The sequence below is a fragment of the Zerene cesonia genome, chromosome 20, assembly GCF_012273895.1.
Source record: "Zerene cesonia ecotype Mississippi chromosome 20, Zerene_cesonia_1.1, whole genome shotgun sequence".
NCBI classification, from domain to species: Eukaryota; Metazoa; Arthropoda; class Insecta; order Lepidoptera; family Pieridae; genus Zerene; species Zerene cesonia.
The window spans coordinates 7,928,995-7,951,763 of NC_052121.1; the positions used below are offsets into that span (position 1 = coordinate 7,928,995).

The window sequence follows — 22,769 nt, forward strand, 5'->3', positions numbered from 1 at the left end:
AAATATATTATAATCATCAATGATTCGACTGTGCTCACTATAAATATAAAAAATATTTAAAAAAACAATAAACATAATTACACATATTATATTTTCGTCACTTAACATCAAAGTTTAACAGAAAAGAAACATAATTATAGACACGAAGCTTTTTTATTGCGTTTTTGAAAACTTAAATGACCTGAAAGCTTTGAGACAAGCCATTTAGCTATCGTTTTTAGTATTCAGTACGGTTATGCACACAATCCCCTTGTCATTTTGTCTAATTAGTTTTATTGGTAGATGATACTCCGTTTATGAATTAATAGCACGATTTGACTACAACGAAGTCAACCGTGGGTGGTAATAGCATTTAAGGCTAGTCATTGTACCATTAAATTCCTCTTATTGGAACTAAATTACCTAAAATACACGATTGAAGCCATAATTTACAAGCACTGTCAAAGCAGAGGGAATTATGGTTTATGGTATGTGAAATGCTAAAATTATTATTAAGAATTCTGATCGATTATATAAGAATGAGGATATTTTTTGTTTTTTTACTGTCGTCTATAAAGTAGAGACATCAACTACTCCTAACATATTTTACGTATTTAAAAATAAACATTCTAGAACGTTCTATTATATATACATTTTATAGACAGAATAAAAAACATTTAGTGGAAAATGAAGAAGCATCAAAAACCTAACGAGATACAGCTTTATACAACATCAAAAGATGAAAGTTATTAATAAAAACTAGTTAGAAGTGACGAAATTATTCACCATAAACCAGTGTCCGCCCACAAACTATTATCATGTGGTAAATCTTCATATAAATGCGTCAATTCGTTATAAAATTCCTCGTAATTAAGTGTTTTTTAATTACCTTTACATTTTACACAGCATCTCCTGTACCAAAACGGAGCATAGTCACAGATTCGAAATAGATAATTAATATTACCTATTAAAGACATGGAACAGATTTTTAAATGTATTCTTTTTTAGTTTACTCGCTGCTTTCCCCAAGTTGAACCGAGACAAATAGGCTACTTTAGTCGGTAGATAACTGTCGAATAGTAAAATAAATTTGGAGTTTATTTATTTACTTAAAGATTTACCAGTTACTATTACATAGATAAACAGGTATACATCACATCATCAAGACATCAATCTTAGTGCTGAGTGTATATTTTTTTATAGGTAAACACTACATGCAGTCTAATTCGTTACATAAAAACAGAAATATTTTATATTCGTACTACAAATGTAAATGTAGATGAAGTGAAGTTTGTAGAAATTTTCATTGCATATTTGTTATGAAAAATTATTTTTAACCAGCTGCAAGATATTTTTATTTATATGAGCGCGCGGCAGGACATGATAATCCATATGTGGCAGTTTGTATATTACGCCGCTGCGTATTAGACTCCAAGAAAATCTACTTATTTCCATCATATAAATATAAAAACTTAAGCACGATGTTAAATATTATAAATTAATGAAGTGAGTGCATACAGAACCGGGGCAATGTTAATCTTAATGCATATATAAAAAAACCTTTCTCATACAAATAATTAATACAACAATTACATACAAGTTTTAATTATATGCAATATAAATAAGCTATTGATAATAGTTATATACGATCTACCGTAGCGCAGTAACTGAATTACCGTATTTAATATATTGCAACATTTAAACAAAATACTTCATTAAGTGTATTAAACACTATTATGTTTCGAGGTGTTACCTAATCCACCATAACCAAATGTAATTGGTACAGTTAATAGCCCGGTTGCATGTAACTCCATCTAGATTAGATCTAGACCATATTATTCTACTTTGGTGCCTGAATATGTTTCACGAGAAATCACCAGGTATTTCGGTCACAAAAGTACTGGTCACTATGAGAAATGTTTCCGGGAACAATTATGTTTAGTCCTTTATTTACAATTTTAAGTAATCGAGGGTTAGGACTTTCATGAAATCGTTAAGATTGAAAGGTATAAAACTGATTTCATTTATCAAAAAACGTTATTTTAAAGGTTAATTTGGTTAATTTAAAACAGAGTATCATTTAGGTATATTATATGAATGCATTTATATGGAATGTATATTATATGAAATCGAAGCAATTTAGATGAAATTGCATAATAGAATAAAATTCGTCGTCGAACTTTGAAATATGAGTCATGTGTATTTTTGTCATATATTATCGATCATTTAAACTGTGCATAATAACATAAACCTTTAGTACTGGTAGATGCAGACATTTACTTTATGAATAAATCACGTAAGATCTTATAAAATTACTTTTCTACTCTCGCAGTGAAGTCAAAAACAAACAAAACGTTTAGTAAAAAGCTCCTCTGAGCTCCATATTTATGATGCAATTAACTAATATCACTTCCTAGAAAGCCCAGTGGTAAATTCATCGCGGAAGTAAATGTAATGAGGATTGCACACGCCAGCCGTGGGAACAATGATAAGCGCTAAGTGTTGTTTTATGTATGGAGAAATAGGTTTTCATTTCATAGGCCTTTTAATGTATGCTACAAACGGCTACCTTTGTAGCGAGTGCGTTCTTTATATGCAAAAAGTAGGAAGTTTGCAATTTGGCCCATATTCATGCTGTGTGTATAGAATCTCTTTTACACCTGACTATTTTATACTAGACATGTTTGTAGCAAGCACAGATAATAAAATATGTAACTATGTAGAAAATCATATGAATGTGAGGATAAACTGTTTTCATATTTGAAATATTTAGACCACTAAAAAGTCAATCAATCTAATAAGTCCAAATTAAAATATGCAACAAGGGTTTGCACAATATTAGCATTAAATTATTGAATAAACGAATTTATGAATGAATTATTCCCTTAGAAGCTAGCAACGCATTTGCGGAGGCTCTACCTTTGAAAATATTTATTTGTGACCGCTTATCATCAGGTGAAAGGCCAGTTCTTTTGTCCAGTATAACACAAAGAAAGTTTTTATGTCATTTAACTTGATTCTTGTTCTTTTGATCAAGAACCACATCAGTCAGAAGCCAGCACCAATGCTTGTAGCGTTCAAGTACTAATTACGAAAACTAAAGTTTGTAAATTAACATATTTAATACTCCAAACCACTCACGTAGAATGGTGAAATTATTGATCCACGAAATCACCTCGAATGGTCCAATGACTAATGCCACTATGTGATGTGCACACGTCAAAACATATATTTATTTCCTTCCAATGTTAAGTGATGCGATTCAATCATAACATTAGTATCATTAACATAATGTACGTATGAATGTGTAAGAGCAACGGAAGTTTTATGGTTGAGAGCACTGTATTTATAATGTAGTATTGATTTTTTGTATGTACGTAAGGTATATCATTACAAAACGAGTGCGTTTATTTGCTACCTATTTTAGTTTGTATCGTCAATGCTCAATATCAATAAGCCCGCAAGTACTATTTTAAACCATGGATATACATATATATACGATATATGCATATACGATATACATACATATTGATATCCGCTATTTTAGGCTAATTTTATAAGCTATCGTAGTGATATGGTTAAATAAACAAATTCACACAGGCTCATATCTTTCTCCAGATTTCTTCCATGTTGGAAGTCCCATCCCATAAGTAATTCCAATATAAGGTCCATAAAATATTTCAATACACATATATTATTTATTTATATACGACCTTTATGTCATAACCTCCTTGTAGCTACTAGCTGTAGGTAGTACTTGAGCCATACAATAAATTGAATCTGAGTTCCATTACTGGCTGATAACACGAAAAAAAAAACGATCGAAGAGCTAAGACCTTCTTGTCCTTTCAATCAAAAGTGGAAAATGTATATGATTAATTTGTATATTTTTCTACAAAGTGGTCATGAAAATTGTCTCATAAAAGGTATAATTTTGTGTACCAATAGTTTTGCTCGGTATTCAAAACTGAAACTTTGATATCATGTACTTGGTCACCCGTATTACCTAGTCCACAGAAAACTTGATCCGAGAGCTCACGCTCGAGTAAACAAATCAGTCTTAAAATGTTATGGTTTTCGGTGTCGGAAACTGTATATTATTGGATTAAGCGGTACATTACACGGCTATTTATCGCCACTTGCGCCAATCTACTGATTGGTGACGTCCGCTGCGCGATGCTCCGCCATTATCCAATTTGTGGATTTATTATAAGTGACAGTGATCCATTTCATAATATTTGTATCGCCAGGTCATTGTGAACTTAATATACGGAGTAAAATCATTGTTGTATATAATAGAGATTGTGTTATGTTTTTTTTCTGTTGTAAAACACACTTTTGAATGCACGTAAATTTCCGAGTTTATACATGACAAACGACTTGCTTCTAACGTTTTTTCTAAATATAGGAATTCAAATTTTTGTAATTCAATACCTTCATTTCTATTTATGAAATATGTATAATTACTTTAATATTTACAAAAAATATAATTTTTATACAAAAATACTTTACAAAAAAATTTAATAAAAACATATTTACATGTTTTTCACAAATGTATGTATATATTTTTCTGAATAAGTGTAATTACTTATTATTTTCACTAATGTCTATATATCATTCTCTGCAATTTCAAATGAAATTTAAGTAAAATTAGCGTTGTAAACGTTTATTCGAGTTGAATCTAAACAAATCGTTATTCGAGTAAGTACCTACTACAAAACCTTTGAACTGCTTGCTGTAAGGAGAAGAGTGGGTACCTATAAACGATAATGATATCGTTTACTTGGATTAGGTCCAAGGCGTGATGCTAAAAAGCAGACACTTATAAATTCCCACCCTATGTGTAATTTCCTGTAGTAATTGATTTTGGCGCTAAAATTTTGATTATGTATATCATTCATTAACTTAACAAAGTTTATAAGTGTGAAAACAAAAACTAAATTAATCTAAGACATATGTACGATAAGACGAAACCGAAATTTATAGGAAATAAATTATAAATCACTTAGTCAATAGAATACTGATATAGTATATAATATAAAATGGTTCGATTAAAAAAAATTCCAAAGTTTAAATGTGTGAGCTATGCCCCTAATACACGCAAAACTATTTTTTTTAATTAGAATATATGTACAGATTCAACCAAAAAATAAATACACAGTATTTTCGTTTCCCAATCGTATTAAATCAGTCCGTAACTAAGTCGTATAAGCAGTGTGAAGTCCATTAAATACATCCCGAGAGCGGATGATATGACGTTAGTCTGACAGCTCTCTGTTCGAAGCTATGGGTATTAAATTAAGTGCAAGAAATCCATGATTTCGACATGTAAATTCTTCATGTGTCGGATTATTAATTCGTGATCTATCTAGACGCAAACAATCAAAATAATCTATGAGAGTGACCATAGGATTAAATTAAGCACTGTTTTTACGTACGTAAAAGTAGGTGTTTTATTAAAGATTTTGGTCAAGAACAAAAACATTTACAATACTAGAATTTTATTCATCGGTAAGTAGACCATTATATTTTTTTGAAATATGCAGTTAGAAGAGAGTAATAACGAAATTATTAATATTATGTAATATTTTATTTATTTCCAAAACATACATTTCTAGAAAATACCATATACTATATTTTTAAGTAATAGCTTTAAAAAGTTATTAACTAACAAATATTAACCATTCTCTAGTGAGACCTCAGGACCTATTGCTCCGTAATACCATCTAAATTACCCTGCCTATTGGAACCGGTAACGGGCACGTCAGCTGATGGCTTATGCTTTAATGGTAAACAAACACGTTCGTGCCATTTCTGACACGGATTTGTACAAAATTCTAGGATGAAAATGTACCGTATCCTTTACACAAGGAATAGAATATCATACAAATTCTAACTCCTATTTTCAAATACGTACACGCGGCCTACAAACGGATACATAATATGTCTTCACAAACACCAATGAAACCTGTTTTTAAACAAATAACCAAATTCTTTAGAACTACACAAACGTCAAGTCATTTAAATGAAATAGTGGCGATTAATTATTAATAATTAGTTGGATAGCGGAGAAAGAGTATCATGTTCGTATTAATAGTTCGAACAGTGGACGGTGACGTTATGGGGAAGCCTGCTGAGCAATATGTTACTTTAATAAAACCAATTAGACGCGAGACGGGTCTTCCTGCGCTTGGTATAGTCAATAAATTGATTTTGTAGTCTATGGTTGCGCATTAGTTTACATAAATAATAAAGGTAAGAATTCTTAGCAGATGATTCATTGTTAAAATAATATTTGAATTTGGAATTGAAAGTGATTAAGGCTTTATCTGCTATAGGGAAATATATAATATTTTTTAAAGATTTTGAGTAGATTTAATTCTAATGGGAAGCAAGCAATTCTTCGTAATATATATGCTTTATAATCCATTTAAATTAAAAATAACTTTATGGGAATTCGCAACTTTATCTTAATTTTAATTAAAAACTAGCATTAAGATAATCTATAATGTCAATAAAAAATATATAAAAAACACGCTTATAACATAAATAATAATGAATTTAATACGTTTTTAAAACAGTTATCGGTACTTATTGAAACAGGACGTTAAATATGTTTTTATAAACCTCAGGTTTTTAAAAAAGGAAAATAGTAAACTTTAGGTTTATAAAAAAGTATTTAACTCATCTTTAAATAAACATGAATAATATATTTCCTTTATCCACAGCGTATAGAGGGAAAAGTAAGTTTAACGGAAAAGCAAATGGAAGTCGGAATGACTGATCACCTGTCTATCTGGTTCTGGGCAGTACGTAATTGATAGCAAGTTAAATTCTGACTGAAAATTTACTCATATTTTAGAAAATATATTATACTGACTGTACCGTTTCATCCGCAGACGAACCCACGGGTAAAAGTAAGTATTCCGATAGCTCACGTGTTAGACTGATACATAAGCTACATTACTGTCAAATATCTTTAAAATCCGTTCAGGGGTTTTCACGTAAAAGAGTAACAAACACCAAACTAAATAGTTACATTATTGGAGAAACAGATTTTTTGTAATAATGTTACCATTTGGTCAAAAGGATGATTATAATTAATAATGTAAGTAGTAAGAAACAGTAAATGTCCTTGAAACTAAATTTTATGCGAATTAAAAACATTCTACTCCGAGCAGCATTTTATCGATCAATTTATTTACGGAAAATTATTTTTTTCTACTCATTTCGTTGAAAACTACCATTTGATTTAATTATCATAAATTAAATAGTCGATCGTTTAAGAATTTACGATCGAAAACTATTTAACGCCTATAAATTTCCACTACTATACTTTAATGTCAATATTTATTAATTCAAAATATATGAAAGTCAACGTAATTAATTATACCCTTCGTATATTGATTCTGTAAGATGTATGACGCAATGGATTTTACTTAGACGTAATAAAATTTAATTACCGTAAGCCACAGTCAATGTATGGTGTCAGGTAATATGTTATTTATCGCCTACCTGGCCTCGGGTGCGACAACTATGTATTAAAAATGGTTTATGTATTTATTATAAGGGTTTGTATTGAAAGGTTTATTAGATATTGATTTTTTTCATTTTCTATTCTTCGAAAAAATAATTGTAAGCGTAATAGAAGTTAAAGCGCTTTATCGTATTCAACGTGATGTGTTTAGCATTAAATAACAAATTTGAATATAAAACATGTCAGACCCGTGTCCAGGTTAGCTGTAATGTCTTTGAAACGTCAAGATATTAATATATAATAGATAACTCGCCTTTAAAATCCATAAAAAGTCATTATTTTTAAATATATAATATCTAACTCTTAAAAACGAAATACCAGTATACTATCATAGAACAGGTACCTTGTCAAGCAAAGATAAAGCCAAAGTAATTATTGAGAATACTTTGGTGTGTAGGTAAGTACCTAATAGTTTTTATTCCGGAAATCCCACTCGAAACTGTGTGGAAAAAATGAAGGAACTGTCTGATATTTCCTTTGACTACTTGAACAGAGTCGCGGGTTGAAAGCTAGTTTTAATAATAACTGCGCATTATAATCATTGTAACAGTAATATAATAGAAATCTGCTTTATTCTAATATAGTGCTCTGCTTAATTCAGAAGCTCTGAGAGTTGGCTAAAGCTGGATGTGTTATGAGTTAACCGACGAACGTTGAATAAATAATGCTAATCTATTAGCTTATAGTCAATTTTAGGAATAGAAAATTATGTCAATGACGTCAATGATCCTTATTTTTTAAGCATGTTACATTTTCAGCAGTAAATGTATTTTGCGCTAGTTTCATCTACAATACAATAGTGACTTAGAGGATTTATAATAAATAAATGCACATGAACCTGAAAGAAAATTGTAATGGCAATATCTCCTCAAACCTAAATTGCTTATGTTTTTTGGTAGGCGTCTATATTTATGTAAGGGTATTACAAACTTGAACAGTTAATTTAAATTTAAAAATACCTTCATGCTTGTTATTACCAGCATTTCGTTTTAGCGTGTTATATATTTAAACATATGTATCGAAATTACAGCTTTCTCATAGTGAATGAATTATGAAATCGGTCCGTTTTTTGTGGAAACATTGTGTATTTCTAAGAATTGGTGCAGATTTCAATAAAATTGGACTTAATGTAGATTTGATAACGTTTGCAGTTGTATACATACCTATCTTTTATATGATAATAATGAAAAAAAAGGAAAGCAATGATATTTCTAGAAAAAAATGCTGCCAAAGCTGTAATAAATAGAAATAATATCTCAACGGGCACATGAAAGCTGCAGTAAATCGTGAGCTTATACCATAGTGTACGGGTCATATTTAAAAACTCATTATATATGATACTAATGTGTAGGTATTATAGTTATATATTTTTTAACGATTTTACACTTGAACTCTATAGGAGCATATGTTAACAGTGTGTCAGGTAACAGAGGAAGTTATGACGATGTTTAAGCTTAGTGGGTATAAAGTTAGTTTCTAAGTCTGGCTTAATGTAGTATAGGGGTAACTACGTATTGTAGTGTGTGAACACATAATATTATAAACATATACGCATGCCTGATTTCGTAACTGTATGAGTAGGATTAAAGGGTTTATTTCAATTAAGACCTTTGATTGTGTTCTATAAAAAAGAATATTATAAAGTTTAGTAAGTAAAAGAAATATCTATATTGAGTGTGTCGTAGCGACATTATTTTACGTCCATAACGTATGAAATAGCGCAGTAAGACGTTAAGCTGTTTAGTGTCAACAAAGCGTGCCATTGGGTCAGTCTTACTGCAAGGCAGTCAGTCGGCTTAACTACATGTTTTGTTACGTCCGATTAACCCATATTGTATTAGTTGTCGTGACGTCACGTTACGTCCTGGATTTTTCTATCAAGCGAGGGGCGTCGGGTCCGATCGAGTCCCGGTTCGCAAAATGCGCCGCGCATGCGTCAAAATTGCGCCAATTTCGCACGCAGCGGCCTCTACCGTCGCTTGCAGTCCACTTTTATCACGGCGGGGAGATGTTGCGTTGCGCGGCGATGCACCTCGCGAGAGATGTCAAAAATTTAAAAATGTACCAGTTCAAAAATGTGATGCGCGTTTAAGATATATACGTGATCTCCTCCGACGTCAGGCTAATGTGTGTTGTGTGTAGGATAAGTTATAGTGTTCAGCATTTTAGCATTTGTTAGGAACGTTGTAGAATTTTAGGAATAAAAGTTAAATTTGAGGTGTTAAATTGGATGAAGCGATGAGCGGTTAAGTAGCGGGGTCCGACGCGGTTTCATTATTGTGTAGCCTGCATAACCTTGACATGAATTTCCCGCGCTAGCGCCGCAACCTTGTTTTCTAAAGCAACCCCTCTTGAAATTGTAACCTGGAAACTATTATAATAATTGGCAATAAGTACTACATTATAAACGTTATTACATCATAACAATGTGTGCAGCAGAGACGAGCGGCATAAATTGTTGGAAATAATTAAATAAACTTATAAAGTTTGCGTAAAAACTCTTAAATAATGACTCCTGTGTGTCGGTTTTAATAACGCAGATGCCATCAAAATGAAAAGATTAAAAGGTGAGTAATTACTGTGTTACTGAATTATAACGTACTAGTATAAATACTTAGATGTATTTTACGTTCATATGTGTGTAACATTTTTCAGTTTGTGGTGAAATTTTTGCTTCTTTATTTATGGTTTTTTTATGCAATTACCTAGAAGTGAAATTCGTTTTATTCAATAATATTTAAGATCAACCTGACCAGATAATTATGAACTAACAAGGGATACTTATGCTTTCCAGGATTCGCATTATTAAAATTAAATTAAGACTAAAATTATCTAAAGCGTATAAATATTCATTTTCACCTCTATTATGTCGCAAATTTCTTCTTTAGCTTTCTTTATCTCATAAGATTTCAGTGATTGGAGCTCATACATTTGTTTTAAAACATTTTATTTATATTCAGATACGTCTTAATAAGATAATTTAATTACAGAGGACAAAGGTACAAACTTATTGTAATAACGGACCTATTATCTAATTTACTTATAAGATTTTCTAGTGATTACTCACCCCATTTCCGTCTCAGCCTACCAAGTTGTTTCATGAATATTAAATGAAGCTATCCATTCGATTTGTATTTGTTGCTAATTGTTTTAGCAAAAATAATGATAATCCGCCTCATTCAATCGATCGGAAATTATGTGATTATACATCTGCATAATTGACTTTATCACCCAACTAGCTGCGCCCCGTGGTTTCACCCGCGTCAGTCCGTATCCCGTAGGAATATCGGGATAAAAAGTGGCCTATATGATATTCCAGTTCTCCAGCTATCTACGTACCAAATTTCATTACAATCGGTTCAGTACTTTTTGCGTGAAAGAGTAACAAACATACAGACATCCTTACAAATTTTCGCATTTATAATTAACTAGCTGTGCCCCGCGGTTTCACCCGCGTAAGTCCGTATCCCGTAGGAATATCGGAATAAAAAGTTGCCTATATGTTATTCCAGTTATCCAGCTGTCTACGTACCAAATTTAATTGCAATTGGTTCAGTAGTTTTTACGTGAAAGAGTAACAAACATCCATACATCCATACTTACAAACTTTCGCAGTTATAATATTAATATTGCAAATATATAATTCAAATGATAATCCTACTAATGTAGGATTACCATTTGAATTCTTTATCATAATTTAGATTGTCTGTTAATCATAATATTCACATTGAATGACTAAAACTGAAGATCTGTAAATGTTGATGGTGATAGCTTACCATTATGCGAATCACCATCTAGGTGCCTAGGGCACCTAACATATAAAGTGTTCAAGTAAACGAAGATATGGTCTGCTCAGCCATAATTATTTACTCACTGAGGAATAAATGCATTTGCTCTGCTAGATAGCGGAATCATAACTTCCTAACGTAACATTAATCGTTGCACAGCAGAAGTTACAAAAGATTAACACAATAGTTTCGCTCCCCGTGGTGTTATTTACTGTAATGCACCTTATAAGTTGTTTGTACAAGTACAATTAACTGGCAACTCTCTGCGGTAAACTTCTCTTCTAATTTATTGCACCTATTTATCTGTAATATAGTTGGTGTCGTTTAAAAATGTTCTCTGTTACGTCGGAAATAAGGACTATGATTTTTTTTAATTTGACTAAAGGGATAAATGTCTCAAATATACGGGACTATTATAATATTATAATCTAATACTTGTTTTGACTAAACTTACTATACTTGCTTAAAGAAAATGATCATCTTACCCACATGTGGTCGGGGATAATGCATTTGATGTGGGAGTCGAGCACGCTTCGGCACTAATGGGGCCAGCTCGTACCGGGGAAGTACCACATCCCCACAGAAGAGCGGGGTGAAATAGTAGCATGTTGCTGTGTTTCGTAAGGCGAGTGGGTGAGCCGGAGGCACATATCCTTTCCTTACCCCTCCCAGTCCTTTCCTTAATTCCTCTCGTTAATCCTTTCCTATCCACCTCCCGCCTCTCCAAATGTTCATGGGCCTTGGTAGCGCTTACCATCAGCCGACCCACCAGCTTCATTGCCGACGATGATATCAAAAAAAGAAAATGACTGCTATTTAGTTCAGCTGATACTACTAATACTTGAGAAAGCACATTTTTTATTGATAATTTTACAATGGTTTAAATATGATTGGATTGCAGGAATAATTACAAGATAATCTTCCTATTCTATTTCACTTTACACATTCACTCTTAGAATACTCTTTTAATTCATTCACAGTGTCTCAATCCTATATAAAATCTGTTCTATTATTATGAGATGTTAGAATGAATGCGTTTATCTTCTATAAAAAAATCAAATAAAACACTACGCAATGAGTTCATACAAGATAATTAAAATATACATTATTTTTATCTTGAAAATTGTATAGGACTATTGCAATAGTGTGAAATGTGAGATGTGCATAAAAATAATATCTTTTATTACTGAGTGAAATAAAACTCATTTATTTTAGTGCACTGAATGCAATGGGATGTTTGTATTTTCTGTTTTCCAAATATTCAAGTTGTTATATTTGTTTACGTAACGCTTTTATTAATCGAAACATAAGAATTTAATAAGTAGATACTCAATCAAATTCGAGCGCTGTGGTGCCACACACAGACACACACACACACACAAACACACATACTCATGAGATATATAGCATACCATAGTTTTTGTGTTGGGGGTTAAAAATAATCTCCAATAATAAATAAAAAAAAATAAAATAAAAATCGTTAACTTAGCAAAAATACATAAGATTCAACATAATCAGACACGACGATCGCCTCAACTAGGAATAAACCTGTGCTAGAGACGACCGACGCCTTCCACTCTAGACCTAGCCATCAATGCTAAATTTAGACATAAACAATTACATTATTTAAATATAATGATTAAACATTTGCTTTCCGAAACTTATACTGTAGACATATCGTTGCGACGAATCCTCATACCACTGCTTTATAGCTCTCATATGAAATCGAGGTAGTTTTAGAATAAATGAGATGGAATTTATCTTTATGTCTAATTTAAACTGAAAGGTCGTACACCCATGTCTGGGTTTTTAACCTTTTGGTTTCACCTTTACAACCTTTGTTGCAGGATTTCAGACTATTAAATTATATTCATTGTTCATTTCTTCGTGTCACATGTCATGTGTATATAATAATTGGATGACGTAGTATCATATCTAGAAATAAATCTAGATTAATATTTAAATACGTCAATGACCAAAGCTGTTCTATTTCTTTCTACACGGTTTCTGAACGACTGATCAAGGTTTTATTTAACAAACGCAAGTCGGCCAATTCAAAACTACGTATTATGAAAACTTTTTAATATATAGTGATGTAAAAATTATCAGTTGAGTTTCATTCTATATTTTATAGAAAACTATCAAGTAAGATCTTGCATTAAAATAGACGTAACTTTAGAAATAGGCACATTTTTAAAACGACGACGAAATTGCATCTACGAAACATTATGGGAATATCAAATCAATCGGAATATCAGATTTGATAATCCAACATATCCAATGAAGTATTATTTAATGCATTGCTCAAAAATGTTAGTCAACATTTCTCTATGGTAATTTTGCATTAGTCTGTTGTCGATAGTATACGAGATAGACAATGGACGAAACAAGGTGTTATGAAGAATAAAATTAAAAAAAGGGAGATGTGAGAGCCCTAACGCACTTACTCGTACGTGCGTTCGGTTACCCACTTAGAGCACGACCGTCATTAAGCGAAGTTCAATTTATACAAGGGTCTCGTCTCAAATAAGCACTTTTTTGCACCTTTCCCTCCTCGGTACAAAGAAAATGGGAACTTATTATGTTGAGAGTTTTAAATGGTTTTCTTAGGACGTAACTTAGGCGCTGCGTAATTAAAAGGGATTGTAATTGAAAATAAATTTTAGACCAGTCTTTGTGAATTTTTGCGTTTTCCAATTCCCTTGCAAGCTTTATGAATTTATTAAAAATAAATAAATTGGTATCTACGACTAATTAACAGCTCATAAGTTTATACTTTCAATGTTAGAAACATTTCTTTTAAACATTGACTTGTTTACTGTTTTTAAGTAGGTATACCATATTTTTAATGTAGCATACCTAGTCTTTTAAAGCTTTTAAAATATGCTAAATCTTTCCTTTACATGTACGTCGTAACTCAAAGTGTTATTCACGGTGAAAATCGCGAATGGCATTGCTAGCTGAATTATGAAGGGTCATTTCATATTCATGAGATGGCGTTCAGTCAAGAGTTAACATTTTAAGTGATATGTAATGAGAGACGCCAATTTTGCTTGTTCATATTGTATGAAACTATTAGTAGTAGTTACAACTTTCAAATGAAGGAATATAAACCGGCTAACTGTAATAGTCGGATACGAAATTGGCCTTCTATTTCATCTAGTTACAAGAGATTTGAAATAATTTTGTAGTTCTTGAGACTGGGGGAGTATTAATATGATTTTGAATTATAAATATCTCTTTTCTTTTACAATTTTGTAGATACTTACTCAATGCAATTGTTTTCCAAATAAAAGGAGTTTAGAAGAAAGAAAAACTATCCTTGAAGCACATGCTTTCGCTATATAAACAAATAATCACCATGCATATCTATATTTCATATATAATTTATAATTAGACCTAGGAAAAAGCAAGTTTACGGCGAGCAAATACAAGCAAAATTGTGTCTTGTTCTTTGTGTGATCAAAAAACAAGCGACGGTGAATCATAAAAAGAGATTTTATGAAAGACATTATGTGCATATGTGGAAAATGTTCGGGTATAATTTACTTCTAATGTAGGTACCTTCTTCCGGAGGAAGGGTGAGAAAGTTTTAATGTCAACATGATTGAAAAATGAATATTACCTACGCATATGGTATCATGTACGTGGTAGTCGAGCACGCTTCGGCACGAATTGGGTAAGCTCGCACCGGGGAAGTCACTACCTCAGAAGACCGGCGTGAAATAGCATACTGCTGTGGTTCGTTCGGTGAGTGGAGGAGCCGGAGGCTCATATCCTTTTCCTTACCTTCCCAGTCCTTTCTTTTATTTCCCTCGTCAATCCTTTTTTATTCCTTTTCCAATTTTGAAGTCGGTATCCATTTGTAGAGGCGTACCTAAGTTCTGCAATCGATCTTATGCCTTTCCAAATGTTCATGGGCGACGATCAGGCGTCCCACCAGCTTCATTGAGGATAAAAATTCTATTCATGAAACTTCTAGTTCAAATACGAATATCCAATCTCGATAGGATCGTATCCTATCTCGATATGAAACTATCAAAATACAGTTTCATTTTCGAAACCAATTTTTCATTATTATTTTATCTACAAACGCCTATTAATTTCTACTGAAACATTATTGATTATTACAACAAACTTGATTGAACTTCCCAAGATTTCTAACTTATTGGTAGGTATCATTGTAAACAGTTACCTTGAGCCAAACCATATATAAATTAGGACAAGGAAAATCCCTGGAGTATAATCATTCAAAAGGCCTTCCTTACACCTACTTCCAAAATTTGAGGATGAAACTCTAAGTGCCAATAATCACTCCACCAACCTGAAACTACACTTAAGGGATGTACCGTGGCTTCAAATATTTAGGGGACCTTTAAGTGACGCTAGCTTATTGGGATTACGTTGGGTAAAAGGGGCCCTTTAAAAATAGATTTATTTCAAGCTTACTGTAAGTGGTTAAACTCGTACATGATTCTTAGAATGTTTTAATTAATATAAAGTTTAATTTTTAGTTTTATAGCATTGAATCATGGGTGGCCGAGAGGCTAGGCGTTGCTATGGTTTGGCAAAAAGACGCAGATTCCAAGCCCGCCTCGTGATCCAATTTTTTCTATTCTAGTATTTTCTTGTGTTTCAATTTACGCGAGTATTACACATTTAGAAATTAAAAACTATTTCAAGGATATTAAACGCGATTTATTCATTATATTATTAACACGACGTTTCGAACACAAAAAATCTATATATAATAGGTGGAGGTAGTTCACAAACAACAATTTTTGTATGACCTTCAAGACATGTAACATCTCAGTCTCCCCATGACCACGCTCACTGTAAAGTGTTTTTCTATTCTTTCAAAATTTCTCAATACGAAGTTTATTTAATATTAAATTGCTATTTTTAACCCCCAATGGAAATGTCATAATTTAGAAATATAGTGTACCTTCGCGTCTGTTAGTAACATCCTAGCTCCGTAAGAGTTGAATAACTTTGAATGCGTTTTATATTTAATCAAAAGACCTGTCTGTAGAGATAGTCCTTAGCTTTGTTTCTGACAGAGAGATTTCAACACGTCAGAATCTGAGAGAGTATACTTAAAAATCTCACAATTCCTTTTGCGTATATTTAGATTGGGTTTTTTTGTTTTTAATGTAACAATCTTATCTCTATTGGGATGAAGCAAATTGTGAAATGATCTTGATAAAAATAAAATGTCTATGTGGTTTTCTTACATACTTTTGACAGTTTAAAAGAACTAGATGAATATTCATATTTTAAAATTGACCTTGTGATCGCTCATTGCTTTTGCGACGCTCATATAAAGGAGTGTTTGTGTTTGTTTTATATGTCTGTGTTTTCTGCACTCTCTCTTTATGTAAACTGTAAGTAAGCCAATTCACAGTACTCTACCATCTGCAACATTTTGTAAAGAGGAATAGAATGTTTTTCTTTTCATAGGTATATATATAAATAGATTTATCAAAATATTACAAACGATAAGCATCAAATCTAATTCTAACTCTTTTCTCTTACAAATAATGTTTTAAAAATATACCGGTGGATTAAAGCAATATTGGGAGATCACTTGCAGAAGTAAGTTTTGGCGGAAATTCAATATTGATGCCAGACCATTTAAATCCTTAACTGGTACTTGAAAATTTATGTATGGTGCCAATATTGATGTATTCAAATACGCTTTTTAAAGCTATCGATGCAGCGTTTTTATTTATTATTTGATGCAAGAATATTGCAGCGCTTTCACAGAGACAGAAAGAACCCCTAAGAATGTTCATCCATCCATCCAGCCAATCCATCAGCTCAATTGCCCGCTAAGACATGAAAAAAGTTTTATATTTATATGCCATGTACATTCATAGTATTGACGCGCTACATTAAGCGTGGTACGAGTTTGGCTTGTAAACTGTTACGCTATCGTAGAAGCATTGTCTCCATACAACAATCCATACATTCGTTCAACGAATACGTTTAGACAGGTTATTGTGCGCAAAGGGCGCGACACGGAAAATGAAAGCCCGAGTTACCTACGTCATGTTATTTGCAGCACAGGACACCATTTAAGGGCTGCCGCGCGCAGGTTTTAACCCTGTAGCGCCTCGATCATTTGGTTTTTAAAAAAAATGTTTTCAGATTAGTGTTCCTAGATACTATGTTGAATAAGGATTTTTTACGCTATTAGAAACTTTTTCCTACTTAAAGTCAAAAAGAGTAGTTTGACGGTTCCTCGGTAATAACGTTCAAAAAGTTTTTAAGCAGTGGACGATTTTTTAATTTTACCGTATCTCCTCCTTTTAATAAATACTATTTTAATGAAAGCGAGTATTTTTTTCTTGCGCTTTATTCCGCAGAATAAGCTAAGCTAAGCTTATTCTACGCAATAAAGCTAAGCTAAGCTAGCGCTGCTAGTATGTTTATTATAGTTTTCCTCTCTCCATGGATACTAGTTTCTGTTGTTAATTCGACGAGGAAACGCTCTTTCTGCTACTTTAATTAATTGTATCGAAAATATTTTACCCCGAAAACAATATAGCGGATTTTAAATTCTAGGAGTTTATTGGAAGACAAAGGCAGGGCCATTGAGATTTATGTTAGATGTTACGTGAGTTGAATTCAATGTACATTTTCTTATTAAATCGCTGGTATTTTCTTGTTGTTACAGTTGGTATTTCAATAAACGACTGCTTTTGTTTTATTTTATCGCTTTATTAGCTTTACACTTTCATACTAAATTCTCACGAAATTGGAAAGTGACTTTGAACTCAAATTCTATTTAAAATAAGACCGTATCTATTTCCAAAAAGCTATGTTACTTTACTACAATTTAGCCATTGTCAAATCGAATCGAAATCGAATAGTTTCGCAACTTCGCCAGGTTATTAAATCTGGTTTATATTTCACCACTACCGAGGTAAAACTAGCCATTGTATTGTGCGCCTTTGACAATCTTAAAGTTTTAGCATATTTGAAATATATTTCGTTGTACTGAAACGAAATTAAATTTTTACTATGATATAGTCGAATGATGAAACACTATTAAAGTGTAGACATATACTAGAATTTCTCCTTCAAAGTTAATAGGGGTGTTACGAGTAAATGTTTTAAATAAGGAAACGATTAAAAATACTTCTTTTCCCTATTTTCTGTGATACGATATTTACATTCGATTCAATCCCGGAATGTAATATATTTCATTCGCCTCAAAGCGGTATGCGGGTGGCGGGATTATTAAAATTTCACCCTATTTGGTTAGCCATAGGTAATGTATACGCATTGTTATTTTTACATATAAATATAACCGTTCATTGGGTTTTGTCTGTTTATGTTATTTTGATCTAATGTTAGAAAATGGTAACGGAAATTTATAACGTTCTAGAATCAGAGGATTTTAAAAATATCTAAGAAGTAAGAATGTAGAGCAGTCCGGCCTAGAATATCACACTCAAGAATCATGTATTCATATGATATATAACGATGAACTAATTTTTGAAATAGGTCCAGTAGTTCCCGAGATTAGCACCTTCAAAGAAACAAGCAGTCTTCAGCTTAATAGTTATTGCATATTTCTATATTTCTTTCAATTATTATTTATTTCATACAGACCATTACTTTAACCAGGTAATGAAAATTATTTATTTGTAATTGTATGAACTAGTAGATATACAAAACCTATTAATTGTTATTTTTATAAGTTTTTATTGCACACTCGAATTGTGCACATTCTTATAACTTCAGTCCTATTTTATTTTTATTATACTGACCTTCTATTTTCCCGAATGTCGCAAGAAATATAGATCTTGGCCAATTTATCTTACATGGATGGCCTAAAACCCACATTCACGAGAGCTTACGGACAGAACTGAAAGATATAGCCTACTTTATCGTAAAAAGCACAACACGTGCAGAATTAAATGTTGTTGTAATTTTTATACGGTTATCGGCTTTTCATTTCTTTCAACAATAACACCAATGAGATATCGCGTCAGAACAAAGAAAAAAAACAACTGAACTTTGCTTTGATTTGAACAACAGAAATTTGTTTTGTTTTTGTACGTGATCAATTACCTAGTTAAGACTTCATCTATAAACCGATTGCACAGAAAAATATGACTGATCAAATTTATTTTTGCTTGTATATGTTTATAAACTAGCTGTGATCCGCGGTTGAAACCGCGTAAGTCCGTATCCCGTAGGAATATCGGTATAAAAAGTGCCTATGTGTCATTTCAGTTGTCCAGCTATCTACGAAGCAAAATAGTATTATTATTCACCAATAGATGTCAGGAAAAAAAAACGAATAAAACACGAATATGACATTTTCTAAAAAAATTCCTAGCTAGATCGATTTATCGCCCCCGAAACCCCCTATATACAAAATTTCATGAAAATCGTTAGTTCGTTCGTTTATATATATATAGCCAGATATATATAGAGCCAATTGTGTTCTGAAATCAAAATGTCGTATATAAAATATAATTATATTTTTTATTTGCATCGTGTGTACAAGATAATAAAAAAAATAATATTATGAATCAACACGTTACTCAAAAACCACATGCAAATTATTACGCTAGTAATCAGTAGAAGAACTTGAAAATATCAATTATTCTAAATAAAATATATTACATACAATAAATATGTTTTTGAGAAAGAGAGAACATATTGAAAATACCAATTTCTTTAAATCTATATATATATAAATATTAATCCCTATTTCCCTTGGTCACGCCCTCACGTGTGAAAGGCTGGACCGATTTCAAAAATTCTTTCACCATTAGAAAGCTGCAATTACACTGAGTGACATAGGCTATATAAGTACCACATTTTTTTTATGTTACTGTCGGCAATGGAGCTGGTGGAACGCCTGATGGAAAGCGCTACCACCGCCCATGAACATTTGGAGAGGCATAAGGTCCATTGCAGACCTTACGCCTCTACAAATGGATTGCCGACTTTTGGGAAGGGATTAAGAAAGGATTGGCGATAGGAATAAAGGAAAGGACTGGGAAGGGCAAGGAAAAGGATATGGGCCTCCGGCTCCCCCACTCACCGAACGAAACACAGCAGAATGCTATTTCACGCCGGTCTTCTGTGGGGGTGTGGTACTTCCCCGGTGCGAGCTGGCCCAATTCATGCCGAAGCGTGCTCGACTACCACATACAAACCACATGTGAAACCGGGGCGAACAGCTAGTAAAAAAATATATATTATAAGATAAACATGTATCTCCCTTAATGCTTTTTGTTGAAACTTTCCCTTTCAAAATTAGTACCGTGTAACTTGTGAACATACGTAGGTAGTGTTATCTAAATTACATCTTTTGTCTGAAACTTCTATAAAGCTGGAACTATTGTTTCCAAATGTAATTTAAGAACCGTTTTTGTTCGTAATAAAGTTTAATTATATATACAGAGAACAGTGTTTTATATAAGAAGAATTTTAGAACAGAATTTAGATTTTTTAAATCGAATTTATTTCATTCATAACGGGACACAAATAAAAACGTTTAAAGTTTTATGTTATTCTATGATATAGTGTACATTTGAGAAATCTTATTTTATAAAAATCTATGGAGTATTGTTAGCTTACTTTTTATCTTGTTTTTAGCTCACTTTTGTACCATATTATTTGTGATTTAACTCAATAAGACATAAAAACATTCAGAGATATGTTACGATCGTGAAAAATATAACAGAAATAAACTTTCATCTGTATAAACACTTTTTCAATGACAACATGAAAATGTGAAGGAATAAGGTATTATTATCTATTTCCTCGCATCTATTTCTTATTAACTTCCATATTGTTATAACAAACTAAAGGGATGACAAGATTTTAATCTGGTTCACAATAAGTGTCACTTATGTCAGTTACTTCCACCTTGGAGTCAAGTCTTGACAGACGTGGAAAAGGAACGCTTCCGACGCTGTCACGTTTTGCGAGATAATATTGGAAATTTGGGTGAAATATCGTCGCTGTATTGAGTTCGTTAACTTTAATTTATTGTTTGTTAACATGCACAATTTAACATCTGCGTGAGGCGATTATTTATTACTGAAAAATACAAAACTTGATCAGAATGCAAATTACTCAAGAATTAAATGTATTAGTTTATTAAGTGCAAATGCAATAACAAATGATCGATTAGCCTGTTTATTTGTATCCCTAAAAATGCATAATATGCAAAGATTAGCTCATCACAAATAGTAATTTTGTTTTCATTCTCTGATTATGTCTTTTTTTTCATTGATTTTTTTTTTTTCTTTTTATTTTTCTATTTTTATGTATGTATGTGTGTTTGTGTGTGTTAAATTAAATTGATCTTTCTTTCTTTCTTAATACAAGTAATTACATAATTGTTTTGACTGTTATCGTTAACTTGTGTCTACGAAAATTTTTACCTACAAAAATATGTATAAATCACGTCCTCTTTACAGCTTCACGTTGATATCATAGTGACACACAATTTCCTTTCTTATAACATCCAAGACATTTGATGTTTCCAACGATTTTTGTATAATGTATTTCTTTTATTTGCCTCGTCATGATACGTAGCTTAAAAAGTTTCGTACGACAAATGAATATTCATATTCGGCGTGAAATAGCAATCTGCTGTGTTTCGTTCGGTGAGTGGGGGAGCCGGAGGCCCATATCCTTTTATTTCCCTTCCCAGTCCTTTCCTTTTTCCTCTCGCCAATCCTTTCTTAATCCCTTCCCAAAAAGTCGGCAATCCATTTATAGAGACGTAAGGTAATAGACCTTATGCCTCTACAAATGTTCATGGGCGGTGGTAGCGCATACCATCAGGCGACCCACCAGCTCCATTGCCGACTGTGTCGTAAAAAAAAAATAAAATACTTCCATTCAGAATAAAGGCGATCCAAAACCCTCTTTAGTTGCACCGTAGTCGGTTAACAGGAAAATCCAGTTGCATTCAGCTCGATTGCACATATCTCTTCAAATGAGTCGAACATCGAAGCTATCAGCTTTCAAACGCTTAACTTCAGTTTGAGCAAATTAAACCGGTTCGTGTTACCCTGATGTAATTAAACGACAGAAGCTTCTAATTAACATACAATTTGTTAAACGCCTTTTATAGAAGTTTTCATACTTCTTTTGTAGTATATAACACCATATAATTAATGGAAAGTTGAGTCACTGTTAGCGAGTGGAAGCACTTGTTATAGACGCTCGTCCGGCTCCGCCTGGATATCAAGAAAGGAAGCATTTAATTGGGATAAAAAACATCCTATCACCCAAGTCAGCTCATACTCTGCCTGTATACCACATTTTTTTTTGTGTGTGGTGTGAAAAAACCAGTGGTGGCTCAGTGGTGAGAACCTCGGACTTCAAAATCTATAAGTCGGGGTTCGAGACCGAGCAAGCGCGCAGGAAATAAATTGATTTTTCAATTTATCTGCGCATGTAGATAACATCACCACTTCTTG

The 22,769-nt window shown here is 32.4% G+C and overlaps 1 protein-coding gene across 1 annotated transcript in view; it reads left to right on the forward strand.

Annotated features, from left to right (window-relative positions):
* Window positions 1-9,311: 9,311 nt before the first annotated feature.
* The window catches only part of LOC119835146, an 88,200-nt gene continuing 74,742 nt past the window's right edge, over window positions 9,312-22,769 (forward strand). Inside the window, exon 1 of the mRNA XM_038359816.1 lies at window positions 9,312-10,083. Within this exon, the coding sequence (XP_038215744.1) occupies window positions 10,068-10,083 (16 nt within the window). The 5' untranslated portion in view covers window positions 9,312-10,067. The remainder of the gene's footprint in view (window positions 10,084-22,769) is intronic.